The sequence below is a fragment of the Mustela putorius genome, unplaced genomic scaffold (assembly GCF_011764305.1).
Source record: "Mustela putorius furo isolate JIRA1106 unplaced genomic scaffold, ASM1176430v1.1 tig00003859_pilon_pilon_pilon, whole genome shotgun sequence".
Taxonomy (NCBI): domain Eukaryota; kingdom Metazoa; phylum Chordata; class Mammalia; order Carnivora; family Mustelidae; genus Mustela; species Mustela putorius.
Window position 1 is genome coordinate 20498805 of NW_025422011.1, and position 16765 is coordinate 20515569.

General features: G+C 37.5%; 1 protein-coding gene across 1 annotated transcript in view; it reads right to left on the reverse strand.

Moving 5' to 3' along the window:
• Positions 1–4114: 4114 nt before the first annotated feature.
• Positions 4115–16765, reverse strand: part of LOC101680762 (zinc finger protein 133-like) — a 51699-nt gene continuing 39048 nt past the window's right edge. Inside the window, exon 2 of the mRNA XM_045066119.1 lies at positions 4115–9399. Within this exon, the coding sequence (XP_044922054.1) occupies positions 6465–8384 (1920 nt within the window). The 5' untranslated portion in view covers positions 8385–9399 and the 3' untranslated portion in view covers positions 4115–6464. The remainder of the gene's footprint in view (positions 9400–16765) is intronic.

The following is a 16765-nucleotide window of genomic DNA, read 5'->3' on the forward strand; positions in this document are numbered from 1 at the left end:
ATTGTACCAGATGAAATAAGGAATGATGAAATTAGGATAAAAATATTCCCTTTTGTATCTATTCAATGAGTTATATATGTTTCACTGAATACAGTGCATGCTCAGAGGTTGATGCACACCCTGATATAATCACAAATTAAATCCTGACCCCAGAGAGATTATACCATATATGGATCAAAATGTTAGGCCTAGTGGAGGCCATGAGGCATCTACATACATGGTTTAATGCATAGTAGAGGATCTGATGAAACCCTCCATGAAAGATCCAGATACAGTGCTGTGGAAGTTCTAAAGGGAGTCAAATTAGTTACGGCATAAGGGGTAGAAATAGAGTAGTAGTTGAAGAAGTAACACACATTACATGTGAATACAGTAAATCCAAAACTGTGTCCAGGGCATGGATCAAAGTCAGAAACCATGGACATGATTCAATCTGTAGGTCATTTAGGCACAAAGTCAAGGAAGTATCAGGGAGCAGTGAGAAGAGGTCATAAACTCAAGTAGGAATAAAATCTTGGAAGGCTTTGAATGCATTTATTTGTAAAACAATCAGGAGTCAGCAGGCTTCAGGAAGATCAGCCCAGGGATTCTGTAGAGGATGGATGGGGAGCATGGAAGAAACTGATAAGTCCTACTGAGAGACCATCTCACTGACTCCTTGAGGGTTACTGAGTCTGAGGGAGCCTTTACAATTCTGAACGTGCTCAGCCTTATAAACAGGATTCCTTTTATTCTCTCATCCTTTTAATTTTCTTCAGCAAGAAAAACAGACTCTGGTAAATCAGTCTATTTTAATGTAACATTCAAATCCTACAGAGAAAAGGCTAAAAGTCCATTTAAGTCAGCAGAAAACTGAAGAATAACCATGGCTTGAATTTTGTGCATCAGTGATGTATATCTTCGATGGATTCTGTTCTGAAAAGCACAAAGAATTCTGAAAGGCTGTTTCTTTCTCCACTATTCTCTTTCTTTACTTGTAGTATTATTTGGCGCTGACTTTAAAAAAAATGTTTTCCTTCTTTACCTACTAGGTAATGACTTGACCGCCAACATATCTAGAAGGTTATTTATGTTATGATTTCTCTTTCAGTCCAGAGAATGACACTCAGATAAAGGTTTTCTCCAGCATTCTAGCCCTGAATGTGTGGACTGTGCTTTAAATACACTCCATTGAATCATTTAGCTTTCAATAGAATATGTTCGGGCAACAACTCTGTCTAGAAGAAAGATTTTCATATATAATTCTATAAGCCATATGTTGAAAACCATATCTAGACAATGATAGCTGAAGAATTTTGAAAACTAAAGACATATCATAAAACATGCTTGCTTCCTTAATAAGCACATGTCAAGCTTTTGAACACATTGTTTTGTTCATCTCTTAAATGCACAGTTGCATTAAAAAAAAACAGTTTAATGTTGACAGTGCTTTTTCTAGAGATATGGTGAAAAATCAAAACTTCAAATTAAATATAGAAAGATCCCACAGCTATTAGTAAGAGCCCAAACAAGACTAAATGTAATACATTTAGTTTAATGTAATACAAAGATTTATGGCATCATATATCTTTGTCACACACTGCTATTAGGCAACATAGAATCAAAAATCCTGGTAAAATCTCTCAGTTAAAAAGCTTAATATTTGCTCAGGGGAAGGCACGTAAAATCTGAGTGAAAAATGCTGCTGGCTGACTGGTAACTGTGCACAGAAACACGCCCTGGCGGGGTTTTCCATTGGCTGCCGGCTCTTCCAACCGTTCTTTGTTCATCTGCAAGACACTCGATAGGTATATTATAGGACAGTAACAATTTGCTAAAATGGACTTTAATGAAAACTGGCAAGTATTTGTTTTTAATTAGAGGCCAATATGTCCTGGACAACAGATGCCTAAATCTCTTCAGAGAGTATCTGGGAAATAAAATATTTCTTAATGTTATGATTGTTGTTATTTTTACTGAAGTGGCATTTGGCTTCCTCTGAAGTACAGCCCGCTTTGTGGATGTTACTACATTTATCTTCACAGCATGGTAAACAGGTGTCAACTCTGATTATCCTGGTTTTGCAGATGGTCGAAAGAAACTCAGGAGTTCCGTGACTCGATCAAGGTCATAAAATGATTTGAAGCTGCAACTGCCACGGACCTACTCCGTTTCTTAGTAACTCTAGTTAAATAGGGCACAACAGAAGAAAGAGGGTATTTTTTTTAAAGGGCTGGTTTACATATTATCATTTAATCTTAATAATGGTGCAGATGAGAAAATGAAGCTTTTAGAGGTACCCAATGTTTTTTCATGTTCATGGAGCAAATTCAAGGGTAGAGCCAGAGTGTGAATGCAGATGATTTCCTATGACTCTTCTCACTGCATTTTGCAGGTTGTTCTTTATTACTATGACAGTTTGTCTGTGTTTCCTAAGATTACAGCATAGACACAGCAATTTTGATTTAGCTACTTGGGTATAAGAAGGTGAGGAAAGTAGGAGGTAATTGAATGCATCAATATCCAAATCTATCCGAATCTGTCGCTTGCTTTCATCATTCTGAGTATTTTCCTTTGGCCCTCTTACTATTATATATCACAGCTAGTACTTTAAAGTTGACGGAGGATCTTGTCCCCCAACCCAGATTTAGCAGATGGGGAATCCGTAGATATGTTCCTCCGAGGACCAAATATCTAGAAAGAAACTCCTCTATCTAGATTCTTTCTGTTCTTGCTGGAGGAGACTAGAAAGAAATGTCTGGCAAGGAGATATTGTGGACAAACTTACTACCCACTTCTCATGTGAGAGTTCCAGATTAACACCATCCATGGCTGTCTTTCACATTTTGTTTTTAATTTCATGTGTTGGACTCATAAGGCAATATGTATTTGAGCATAAGCAGATAACCTCGAAAGGTCCAAGATTACACAAATTGAGTTATAATATAAAACTTACAGGAATTAATCCTTATGCATTTGCTGCTCATTTTGTTCCAAACTTTTCCAAAGAAAGTATTCTTTCTTTTTAAGATTTTTATTTATGTATTTGACAGAGACAGAGATCACAAGTAGGCAGCGAGGCAGGCAGAGAGAGAAGGGGAAGCAGGCTCCCTGCTAAACAGAAAACCCGAAGCGGGGCTCCATCCCAGGACCCTGAGATGAAGATCATGACCTGAGATGAAGGCAAAGGCTTTAACCCACTGAGCCACCCAGGCTCTCCGATTATTATTGTTAATAATAATCATGTACAAAATCAAGTTTTGTGGTTGGAAAGTGTGTGTATTTGTGTGTGTGTATGTGTGTAATGACAAGGAAAATCCCTTCAGTTTCAAAAAGGTTTATTTGAGATATAAAGAAATAATAATGTCATCTAACATAAGCTCATACTCTGCCAAAAGGGGAAAACAGATAAATTACAATAACCCAAAACTGTTAAGTCTTATTTCATACTAACACAGTGAACTGAAATTCTTATCATTCTCTAATGTCAAAGAATATGAGGAAAAGAACACAAATCATTGTTGCCCAAAACATTTCATTATATTATATTCATTGCAAGGTCACTTTCTCATAAGAAACACTAATCATTCTCTGGAAATTTCACCCATTTTAATCCCAACAGTAGGTGGATCACATCTAGCCATTCCATTGTTATTATACCATGTTTAATAAAGGAATGTTGATTAATGAAAATAACTCAACCAGGAAAATTGCTATTGCTCCTTTGAAATTGACTTACAAAAACTGAGAAGTTTTATTTACTGACTTAGGGGACAGGGTTGGTCTAAATGTAATAGACACAGAAACGTAATAGACACAAAAACAGAGTAAGAGAAAGAGACAGTGAGAGAGGGACAGAGAAAGAGACCGAAGATTCTAGCTCATCTGGAACAGGATATATGTTTTAAAACATTTATTTATGAAAAAGAAAACTAATTGGGCAGATGCTTTATTTTATTTTTTTTAAAGATTTTATTTATTTGACAGACAGAATTCACAAGTAGGCAGAGAGGCAGGCAGAGAAAGAGGGGGAGGCAGGCTCCCTGCTGAGCAGAGAGCCCAATGCGGGGCTCCATCCCAGGATCCTGGCATCATGACCTGAGCTGAAGGCAGAGGCTTAACCCACTGAGCCACCCAGGTGCCCCATGGGCAGATGCTTCAAAAGAAAGCAAATATCCTGTTTAAAATTTGGAAATAAAAACAATTCTAAATAAGGATCACAGAAGCAAATGACAGATTTGAGAGGAATAGCATAATTTTTAGAGTCCAGAATATGAAAAACAAATTTTAAATGTAGTGCCTCTTCATAATATGGTTGAATAGATCAGGGTTTATTGACTGGTTTTCCTGGTTCTAAAAAATGAGTCGATGAATAACTTTCAAAGCAATGGCTCCCTTCTAATGTTATTTCTGGGTTTATTTAAATCACTCATTTACATCTTCATGAAAGTTATTTCAGAAAGAAATGGAAGGAAAATGGCAGTTAATTTTACTGCATTGGCAGGCATGGAAAAAGTTCAGATATTGCATATTTCAATGTTAGTATTCATATTTGTTTTTTTTTTTTTTGACTTTTGCTTTTCCTTTTGAAATTACCTGCCGGTTCTCTTATAAACTCTTTAAAGTGGTTATAATAATTGATTTAAAGCCATGGCTGTGATTTCCGGTAACTAGGTGACCTGTTGGTCTGCTTCTACCATTTTCCTTTGAGTAAGGTTACATTTTCTATTTCATTCCATACCTGGTCCTTTTTAATCATATTCAGAACACTGTTTATTTTTTAAAAAATGCTGGAGACTAATGTATGGATACTTCTCAAAAAGTGCAAGGCCTTTCCTTTATCTGTCAGTTAGAATATGGGCTAATCTTTTTTATTTCTTCAGGAGTTGAGTTATTGTAGGCTGTGTTACAAGTGCAATACTAACAGTAATTATTCCAACCACCAACCAACCCACCATCCCAGGAGCTTGCTTCCTTCCTTCTTTTTCATTTTTTTTTCTTTTTTGCTTATGTTTTTACTTTGATAAAATATCAGAAAAAAAGAAGGTTGCAAGAAGACTGTAAGGCACTGTTATATACCTTTTAACTGGATTTATCAGGAGTTCATATTGGTTCTACTTGTGTCCTCTTTCTCCCTCCCTCTGTCTGTCTGTCTGTCTTTCTTCCTCCCACTCCTGGAGAATGTGTTTATATTTTTATATTTATTTTGTTTTCTATGAACATTTTCAGATCACTTCTTTTTTTCTAACAATTTGTAAGTTGAAGTCATTGTATCTTTTTAATCCTAAACATTGACTTGTGTATTTTCAAAGCAAAGATGACTTTCATGACCACAGTATGCTGATTTATCATTGATTTAACATTGATTAAGCGATATTGTCTAGTCTGTAGTCTTTCATGACTATACTTTTTAAGTGTAAGTATAGTATATATACTTTATAGTGTATACACACACACACACATCTATATAGTATTTATATAAAGTATAAGTAGAGTATATATACTTTTTAAGTATATAAAGTCCACAAGTCAATCCTATACCAAGCATTGTATGGCCATGTCTCCATAGTCTCCTGTAACCTGCAATACTTTGTCAGCCTTTTTGTGTTTTTCCTGGCTTTGATGTTTTTAAAAATTAAGAACAGTTGTTTTATAAAATTCTACTTAATTTAATCATTTCTTGTGAGATGAGACTTAAGTAACAGCTTTTTTTTTTTTTTTTTTTTGGCAGAAACATATTTTGAAAATACATGTTATCTTTTTCAATGAATCCTGTTAGGGGGCTTAGGATGGCAATCTGTCTCAATGTTAGTGCTTAATTTTGTTAATGTGATGTAGGCAGGCTTAGTTGTTTCACTATGATGTTACCATTCTTTCCTTGTGATTGTGTGAGTTGGAGTCTTCTGAAAAAGAGGCTGGAATTAGATGTTCAAGGAGTTATTGGGAAAACCATATTTGAGAAAACAAATGGAAAGAGTTAAAGAAGGCAGGGAGAGGCATCAGATCTGGATTGAATGAGTGGGAAGGATGGAGGTCTAGGCAAAAGACTCAGGCTACAAGAGAGTAAGAAATTTTTCTCTGAGCCAATGGTGGGGATTTGGGAACCAAAGCTAGCCTTGAAGAGATCCAAGTCTTACAGGGTGGGAGACTTTTATTGTGGGAGGCAGCTCTGTGTACCATAGGATGTCTAGAAGCATCCTTGACCTCTATCCATTATACCCCAGTAGCAGCCTCCCAGTTGTGATAAAAGAAAATGTCTCTAGATTTCACCAACTGTCACAGAGGCAGGGGATGAAATTGCTACTAATCGAAAACCATTGTTTCACACAAGTAGGTTCTCTATCCTCTGATGAAAGTTGGTATCTCTGAAGTCCCACCCTTGACAACATGAGATTTTCCCTAAAGTTATCTCTTCTTGCATGACGAGGTATGATTTGTGATCTATTACTAAAGCCTTGCTTACACATTTTGTGCATGAAGGTTTTTTACAACGGATGTGTCCTCTGGTGTCTAGCAAGGAGTGATTTCAGCCTAAAGCCTTCTCCACACTTACTGCAAATATAAGGTTTTTCCCTTGAGTGTGTTCTCTGATGTGTGCTGAGAGTTGCCTTATCACTAAAGCCCCGCTCACACTCTTGGCACACAAAAGGCTTCTCCCCAGAATGTGTCCTGTGATGTCTTATGAGAGCTGACTTCTGGGTAAAGCCTCTCCCACACTCCCTACAGACAAAGGGCTTCTCCCTTGAGTGGGCCATCTTGTGCCTGACTAGATTTGCTTTCTGGCTAAAGGCTTGTCCACACTCAGGGCAGACATATGCCTTCTCCCCAGAGTGCGTTCTCTGATGACTGATGAGATGTGACTTCTGTCTAAAGCCTCGCCCACATTCCCCACACACAAAAGGCTTCTCTCCTGAGTGTGTCCTCTGATGTGCAACAAGAGTTGACTTATGTCTAAAGCCTCGCCCACATTCTTGGCACACATAAGGCTTCTCTCCAGAGTGTGTCCTTTGGTGTGTCATGAGAGCTGACTTAACACTAAATCCTCGACCACACTCTGCACACATATAGGGGTTCTCTCCTGAGTGTGTCCTCTGGTGTGTGGTAAGGTTTGACTTATCACTAAATCCTCGTCCACACTCCTGACACACAAAAGGCTTCTCTCCTGAGTGCGTCCTCTTGTGTTTCATGAGGTACGATTTCTGACTAAAGCTCCGGCCACATTCGGGGCACAAATGTGGATTCTCCCCCGAATGAATTCTCTGATGTTTGCTGAGAGTTGATTTGTCTCTAAAAAGCCTCCCACAATCCCTACACACATAAGGCTTTTCCCATGAGTGGGTCCTTTGGTGGGTGATAAGGTTTGACTTATCCCGAAAGCCCCGCCCACACTCCTGGCACACAAAGGGTTTCTCCCCTGAGTGTGTCCTCAGGTGTCTGATGAGAGTTGACTTCTGGCTAAAGCTTCGTCCACACTCCTCACATGCGAAAGCCCTCTCCCCAGAGTGGGCCATCTTGTGGGTGACTAGGTTAGACTTCTGGCTAAAGGCTTGCCCACATTCTGTGCAGATGTAAGGCTTCTCCCCTGTATGTGATCTCTCGTGTGTGATGAGAGCTGATTTATAGCTGAAGCTTCGACCACATTCACTGCAAAAATAAGGCTTTCCTCCTGAGTGGGTCCTCTGATGAACAAAGAGGGCTGATTTCTGGCTAAAGCCTAGCCCACAATTTCCATAATTCGTTACTTCAAATCCTGAGAAATCTACCCACTTTAATAATTTCTCTGTTTCTAAATGGTTTGCCTTCTCAGCTGAGCTGAGCTTTATTTCCAGCACTGTCTTGCCTTCCCTCAAGCTTATTAGCTGTCCATCAGGTGGGCTGAGGCAAGCTCTGGAGGTGAACCTTCTCCTTGTCGTATCCAACAATGATTTGGAGCCTTCTTCTCTGCCATTGTCTTTCACTCTGTCATTGCAGAAGCTTTCATAAGAGCGTGATTGCTGCTGCTGCTGTTTCTGGTAGGCTGGGCAGAGAGTGCCTGCTAGCAAGCCTGGGCAGATTGGAAGGCAATGATCATGTAGCCTGTGTTGGCGTTGCCAACTGCAGAAGTCCAGAGCAGAGGAGGAACCAAGTTGAATTTCTGGCTTTGCATCTGCTGAGCAGGAGCTGGGCAGAGCTTCACCCTCTTCTGTCCAGGGTTCCTCCCCCTGCTCTAGCAGAATGACAAGTGTTGGCTTGGGAAATGGGATTCCCAGGGAGACCAAGTTGCTATAGTTTTCCAGCATCACACACCTGTACAGCATCCTCTGAGTGTGGCTCAACAGCCACCACTCTTCCCGGGTGAAGTCCACAGCTACATCCTGGAATGACACAACGGCTGCCTCTCTCCTGGCTATTAGCCCCGAGGCCATTTTTCTGGTCACCTGAATGGTCTCCCAGAAAAAGGGTGAGGTCTTCTCTCTGCTCAGTTTTGGCTCCTATGCAGTAACTACCCCCAGGACAGAATCTACATGTCTGACCGTGGATGTGGGGACTTGTCACTGAGAGGCTAAAGCCAGTGGGGACACAGTTGCAATGTCTGTCCCACAGCAGGTATGACACTGAAGCGATAACAAATTAGAGGCAGACTCCTTATATCACACATATCTTTCTTTAAGAAGTTTTATAATTTTAGCTTTTATGTTAAGGGTATGATCTATCTCAAATTCATTTCTGTTTGGTGTATAATAGAGACCAGGGTTGTTGTTGTTGTTGTTGTTTTCCCATATGGAAAGGAAGTTTTCCCAACACTTCTTAAAGAGACTTCTCTTTTCCCTTTTAAGTGCATTGACGTATTTGTTGAACCCATTGGGTTATATAAGTATGGGTCTCATTTTTGACTCTAGTCTGATCTCTGCTATGTTCTGCTAGCTTTTGATGGTGTCCATAAGGGAGCTAGAAGATTTGGCTACACTTTCAGATAGGTTTGCTTAGTTTCTCAATTTCACAAAGTTCTGGAATCCAGTCATTTGGAGAATGGCCAAGACTGGGTGACTTCTCTTTACCTACTAGGTCTTTATCCACTGTTTTTTGTTTGTTTGTTTGTTTGTTTTTCTCAAAGGTGGGGTGGGAGAGAGAAAGGCACAATTCCTTGTCTGAGCTGAGGTTCCTCCAATCTACAGTCTCCTCCAACTAGCTCTTGGCATTCTCAGTCCTCCCATGGTATGACCTGGCAATGACCCCCAGAAAGAAGTAGCTACTGCTCTCTCTTCTCTGAAGTGTTTGTTTCTCTATAAAATTCAGTTCAGTTAGCTTCTTCCAATCCTCCACTCTTCTCTACTTCATAGAAAAATGTGATTTTTATTTTTTTTAATGTTTTTCTTGTTGTTACCATTGGAACAAAGGTCTTTCTCTTCTTTTATAGTCTAACTGACAGCAGAAGTATTCCTGGTGGGGAAAAATAAAGGGAGAGAGATTAGAATTGTTTATCAGGAAAATAAAAAAAGAACTCACATTTTGAACCTTTTGTGCTACCAATTTTTTTCTTCCTCTTATCATAGTTATCATAAAATGGCTATTTTTTGTCCTCAGGCACTGAAATTTACTCATAAGCTTTGCAGTTAATATTTAACTTTAGTAACATTATTCTAGGATCAAATATCAGTTTTACCTTGCTTTTGTGATGGGAGATAAAATGGAATGATAGAGGTGCATATAACCATCAAAAGAACAGGAGTCACCTTCGTAATTTTTTCTCCTGTTATTTATATTTGGCTGTTGAATATGCTATCCAAAAGGGCCTTCTCAATGACCCTTGAGAAAGTTCTTTTCAGCAGACACTGCGGAGTAAAGTCAGAAGTTTGTTCATTATTTCACAATGAAAAAGCGGCAGGATATATATCACTTAAATAAGAAAGAGAATGATGACCATGACATTATGAAGTGCAGAAATAAGATAATTTTTTAAAAGTAAGTTAGAGAAATCATCCCTGTTGGTTACAGTGACACAGTGAGGCTTAAAATGAAGACACAAGAAGCTGATAACAGGAACATTTATTTGGGCCTGGCATTGACTATTGATTCACAAGTAAGCCTGGGTCTTGGATTCTAGCTGGGAGCATTTGGACAAGTCCAGTTAAACACAGCTTCACTACATGTACTGACTGTTTGAAACTGTTTTTGTTTTATTAAAGACAGCATTCACTTTGGCACTCCTACAGTCTTTCAAGGCATGTAAGAAAAGTGAAGAGACAATATGAAGGAAGAAAAGAGTCTCCTTGTGTGCTTTCCCTGTTTTTTGCTTATTTTCCCATGTTTACCCTCCCCTAGCAATGTTTCCGCATTCAGACTGCACAGGAAGGGTTATCTGAGTGGCAGCACACTTCACCCTGTTCACACAGAAGGGCATGATTAGATGATAATAATAATGGTTAATAATAAGAATGATAATAATAAATGAGATTTCTTTATGTTTCATGTAGAGGTCAGCTTGTAGGCACAAATATAAGCAAAGATCATTCAAGAATCTAACTGCTCACTATAGAATTCTCTATGGGTAATATGAAAAGATAAAAGATAAAATGCTTATTCTCAGCATTTGAGCCTCAGACTTGAGGCCCCAAGCAAGACGATTCTCAAAATACCAGTGTAACTAAAGCTGCCAATAGGAAGAGGGAAATAAAGGGAATTCTTTGATCCAGTAAACTTGAAAATCATTTGGTTAATCCATTTATACATGTTTCTTACTTAAAAATCTTCTCCGATACTTTTATATGTCTAAATTCACTCTCAGGCACCAAGATAAAGACATGGGATGTAGTGTTTCTGAAACATATTTGATGAAGACATTCCTTTCCCAAAAATATCTTCTGAGACAACCATTCTAAAAAAAAATGTTAAAAAAAAAAGGCCAAAAGGAATGCTTTATTTCATTCATAGCTCTTTAGAAAATTTTATGGAAATTGAATCATTTACTTTATAGGAAGAAACCAGAGGAACTCAAGATATATGGAGAAAAGTATATAGTATAACATTCATAAAGGATTGGTTTTTGTCCTAAGTTAATGCTCAAGGAAAGTAATCATTAAACAGCGACCCTTTCCTCCCATATTTTCTAAGTGCAACATGTTTCATATCCTCATCAGGAGGTTTTGAGTTAGTGTTGTGTTGTGCCATTGATTTAGATGTGTGTACGTGTGTGTGTGTTGTGCATTTTAGAACATCTGATGAAACTAAACAGTGAGTTCCATAAGGGAAAGGACCAGCTAGCTGTTACCATTTTTGTCTTTCAAAACTAAATTGTGCCTATAAAACAAATAGAAGCTTTGAAGTAAACCACTTCATGTAATTAAACCACTTCATGTAGATCCTTTTTAAACTGGTGTATTTTGTGGGGTACCTAGGTGGCTCAGTGGTTTAAGCCTCTGTCTTCGGCCCAGGTCATGATCTCAGGGTCCTGGGATTGAACGCTTCATCGGGCTCTCTGCTCAGCAGGGAGCCTGCTACCTCCTCTCTCTCTACCTGTCTCTCTGCCTGCTTGTGATCTCTGTCTGTCAAATAAATAAATAAAATTTTTAAAAAATTGTTATCTTTTGCAATCTACAGTTTGCAAGATCATTTTCCTAAGATACATAACAATAAACATTTCTTAAATGTATAATATGGCCAGGTGATATAGATCACATGCTAAGGATTCTTCAATTTCCACTGCCCATTTATCAAGGAGCTAAAAAATTTAGAGCACAGTTTATTTCCTAATATGGAGGTGTTTGAGCTTAATAACTTTAATTAGGAAACCTAAACAGCTGTGAAAAAGCTACAACTGCAATAGCATTTAGGTTACTAGAGGGCTCTCTGCTTGATCAAGAGAAGTTAAGGTATTCATACACCCTTAACCACCTGGAAAAGTAATAATCAGAGGTATAATTAAAGAATGGATAGAGACTAGTGCTTTTCTTTCCAGGTGAACAAACAAACAAAAAAAGAATGTCAATTTCAGCATAAGACTAAGGGAGACTAAAGAGCAACTTATAAATATTTCAGGTACTAGAGGACCTCTGAATGTCATACGAAAATTTCAGCCAGGGGACTGCGGTGGTCAGTGGTGGGGGCATGAATAAAGGCAAGACCATGAGGGAAGTGAGGGTGGGAATGGAAGTAGATTAAGTTAGATCAAATGGCAACAGTGTAAAAGTGAAAGAAGCTAAAAGAGTGAAATAAGGGTTCATATTCTCATAATAGTGCAGTGACAAAAGAATGAAGTTTAATAATATTTAAGAATGAGTCATAGCTATCTTGGACAATGGTCTTGGTAACGACAGTACACAGTGCCTTCTGTGAAAAATCCATCCTTCTACGTTTTCTATAAAAATAATTGTTTATGTGCGTGTATGTGTGTGTGTGTATTTAAAATATGAGGTAAATGTTCTCATGTTCCTCATCCGAGGAATGAGGCACTGACATGGTAAGGTTAAGTCAATTTTCAAAGTGTTAGAGTAAAATCAGAACCAACATGAGAAAGAAGTTAAACTCATTGTTAAGGCATGGGAAGATTATCAGAGAATGGTAAGGACAAAGGAGAAATGGAAATGGAATGGGCAAAGTTCCCTCCAATTTACCAAGTCACAATAAGCTGTTCTCAACATGGAAGTGTCTAACATAGTAAATTCTGAAAATATAGGAAATCCTGGGGACAATTGTTAACCACTTCAAATATATATACTTAAAAATGCTATATGGAAATTAAAAGAGCTAAGGATTCAAACAGCAATCTAGTTTTGGAATCTGAGCCCTTATCAGTATGATCTACTAACTCTCTAGACATAAACCCTCTAATATGGGTCCAGATGACTTTATAAGAAGAAACTGAGCCCATAAGCAGAGCCGAGAACAAGGGAACAGAGTAAACCATTTCCTAAAAAACAAACAAACAAACAAAAAGAACACTAAGAAATAACAACTTGTTTGATTATGTGCTTGTTTTAATTTTGAATTGATATAGTATTAGCTCTATATCTGTAGGAATAAGTAGTCAGTCACAGTCAGTGTCTTTTAAGGACATGTGCTTAACTATTATTTTGCCAACTATAAAGAAAGGCCAGTGATCAAGGATAGAAGACAGCCAAGAGTTGGGCACAGAAGATTCCATGAAAGCACACCCAGCGCTATCTTTCATGCCATTACTGCCTTTTCCTTCCTTGGTCAAATCCAAGAAATAGTTGCATAGGGTTAGGCTTCCCAGATGTTCTCATCTGTTCACCACGTGTCAGCTGTAAATCCAAGGGAAGGATTTGGACTGGTTTCATATATTCTTTTTTAACTTCCTTCTAATTAAATAGCTAGATGGTCTTTATATTACCATCTTGCCAATTCACTAATAAATAAATAAATAAGGACATTTAAATATATATCTGTACTATAACAGCAAAGTCAGAAGTAGAACAGCGAACTCAGAGATTATCTGTTACCTGAGGAAGAAAATACATTTTTCTAGAACTATGTTATGTATATTATTCTTATATGTAATATGGAACACAGTACCAAGAGAGAGAGAGACAGTACCAACCATATACACGAAACTTTTGTACCTTTAACAAAGTTTTAGAGGAAGGCCTGAGGAAACCAATGTGTATTGGGTGCTCATTATTTATAAGAGTGTAATACATTTTTAAGATTAGGTCAGTTTTTAAACCTACGTAAATTTTAAAAATCAGATTAATGAAAAAGGAAAAAGACTTTCAGTTCTTTATCTCAAATTCTTGAAAAATGCTAAAGCCAGAAGTTTATAGTACAATATCAGATAGCGGCACCTGGGTGGCTCAGTGGGTTAAAGCCTCTGCCTTCGGCTCAGGTCATGATCCCAGGGTCCTGTGATCAAGCCCCACATCGGGGGGGTCTCTGCTCAGCGGGGAGCCTGCTTCCTCCTCTCTCTCTCTCTGCCTGCCTCTGCCTACTTGTGATCTCTGTCTGTCAAATAAATAAATAAAACCTTTAAAAAATAAAAAATAAAATATCAGATACATCTCCTTATAGATAATAACATCAGTTTATTGGTGCCGTTTTCTCTCCAATCTGTCTTCTTATAGAAAATAAATTCGGGATTAAAGTGAGCAAAAATCACACTAATAATTGTATTTACTGCCAACCTCAGACTCATTTGGAAAATTTTTCAAGAAAAAATACTTTCAGAACTTTCAAATAGGCTATAGTTAGAGTTTGTGAGAAAACCAACATTTTATAAGTTAATAAGAATCCTGATGAATATTACACGATGATTTTTATATGTGTTAGAGAACACAGGATTTACATCCCTTAAAGTAAAGCAATCAGGAATTAAATAATGGCTTGAACTCAGTGGGATGCACCCCCAGTATAGTTTACAGATGGTAGCAGTTAGATATGACTCCTGGTCCTGCTCGTAAAGTGGTGGGTTCAGTGACGAGCAAGTTCCTTTTCCTTCTCTACACACTAACTTCTCATCAGTGAAATGGAGATAGTATTGTATGACAAAGTTTCTATAGGTACCCATATGGCATTTGTACACTTACATTTATTTTAAGAGATAGATTTCATTCCAAGCAACTACAACAAAAACAAAACAAACAAACAAACAAAAAATCCCAAGAAAACCACAAAAGAACACAGGGAAAATTTTGGAGGTGATGGATATTGTGATTGTGGTGATGGGTATACCAGGGGTAAACATCTGTCCACACATCAAGTTATATATAGTAAATATGTGCAATATTTGTATCAACTATACTTCAATAGTGGCTTTTTAAAAAGGAAAATAAAATGGGAAAGTGCCCAACAGTGGTTACTAATATTATTTTGTGTTATATATATATTTTTTCTTTTGTTTTGGTTTTTAAAATTTTTTTAGCATTTTGTTTTTCTTAATTTATTTCATTATGTTAAATTAGCCAGCATATAGTACATCATTAGTTTATGATGTAGTGTTCAAAAATTCATTAGTTGTGTGTAAGACCCAGTACTCATCACAACATATCCCCTCCTTAATACCCATAACCCAGGTACTCCATCCTCTCACCCCTCTCCCTTCTGTAACCCTGTTTGGTTTCTGGAACCCAGAGTCTCTCAAAGTTTTTTCCTCTCTCTCATTTCTTTCCGTCCAGTTTTCCCTCCCTTCCCCTATGGTCCTCAGTGCTGCTCCTTGTGTTCCACATAAGAGTGAAACCATATGATAATTGTCCTTCTCTGCTTATTTCACTCATCATAACCCCTTCAGTTCCATCCATGTCGATGCAAATGGTGGCTATTTATCCTTTTTGATGGCTGAGTAATGTCCCATTATTTATATGAACCACATCTTCTTTATCCATTCAACTGCTGAAGGGTATTTTGGCTCCTCCCACAGTTTGGCAAACCCTTGTGTTGAGGACTGACTTTCAATAAATCACAGTGAGGGCGTTCTTAACTATTATTAGTGAATCTCTCACCACTTCTATGTATCTGTGGTTTAATAGTTACAAAACACAAGTCCACTTGGATTAAAAAAAAAAAATCTGGGGAAATAAAACCACCTTCCCAAGGTCATGTTCCTGAACCCATGTGATTAACTCCCTCACAATAATTCTTCTGGCTATGCAAAGTAAGTTTGTGTTCCTGATAGGAATTCCAAACTACTACAAGAAGCCAAATCCCAAAATTAAAATAAAATAAATTGGAGTATAATAGCATGGATTAACATTAAGTACAATTGAATTGTTTTGGAAATGATGAGGAAATTCTTTTGAATTTAGCCAAACTAAGTGGACAAAGTTTGGCATTTGCTTACTTGCCATATTAGATCATTCTTTCCCTCCTAGATCTATCTTATTTCTTGAAGACTTCTCTGAGTTCCTGCTTCTAATTTTCAGTACCCCATTCCCTACAGATCCATGTTCAATACCAGGATAGACTAGGACATTAAGTGGTATCAGTTAACCTTTTAATAGGTTAGGAATAGCAACCAACACAGACATGTAACCACCAATGGGGGTTTGAGTTTGAAATATGTGGAGATTTTGAAATCTGAAATAACAATTTTTAGATATTCACCTACTCTTCCTTGACCCTTTAGCTTGGAATTCTCTATGCTTCTTTAAAAAATTTCATTGTAATATTCCAAAAGACAAAACATGTTTATTGCAGGAGGAAACATATATATATAAAAGAAGAAGAAAACAAGGAAGCCTTCCAGACTCTCTCTTCTGGAAACATCCATTGTTAACCCCTTAGTACACTGATTTCTAGATCCTTAGATGTGAAATTAGGTCCTCTATTCTCTGAATCATGACACCTCTTTGCACACTCAAACACAATTATGCTGAGCCTGTCTTTAGTTTTTTCCACTCAAAATCAAACAAAAGCCAAAACAAAACCCAACACACTTCTTCTTAGCAGGGTTTAGAACCATCCCAGTACATCCCAATGTCACTTTGTCAGTAAAAGGAATAAGAAATGTTTTCTGTTCCTCTGAAAAAATTATAATGAAGCCAGGTTTAGTCTATTAGCAGTCTCTCTTTCTGAGCTTTGTCTGAGCCAGGAGTTCAAAAGTGAGGCACAACAAAATGGTTTAGAATGTTGACACATATTTAAAATTAGACTTCATGTAATTGTTTGACATATAGCTTTTGGGTAAAAGCAATCAAAACGAGATTTCTGCTTATATTTTGCTTACCTTATATAAGGTAGTAAAATCAGTTAGTTGATAAGAATTTGTGATGAATAAGTATTTTATCTTTCCTCATTTTCAAGATATGGTAAATTGATGACTATTTCTTCAAATGAATACTAACTAATAAAAAAAACT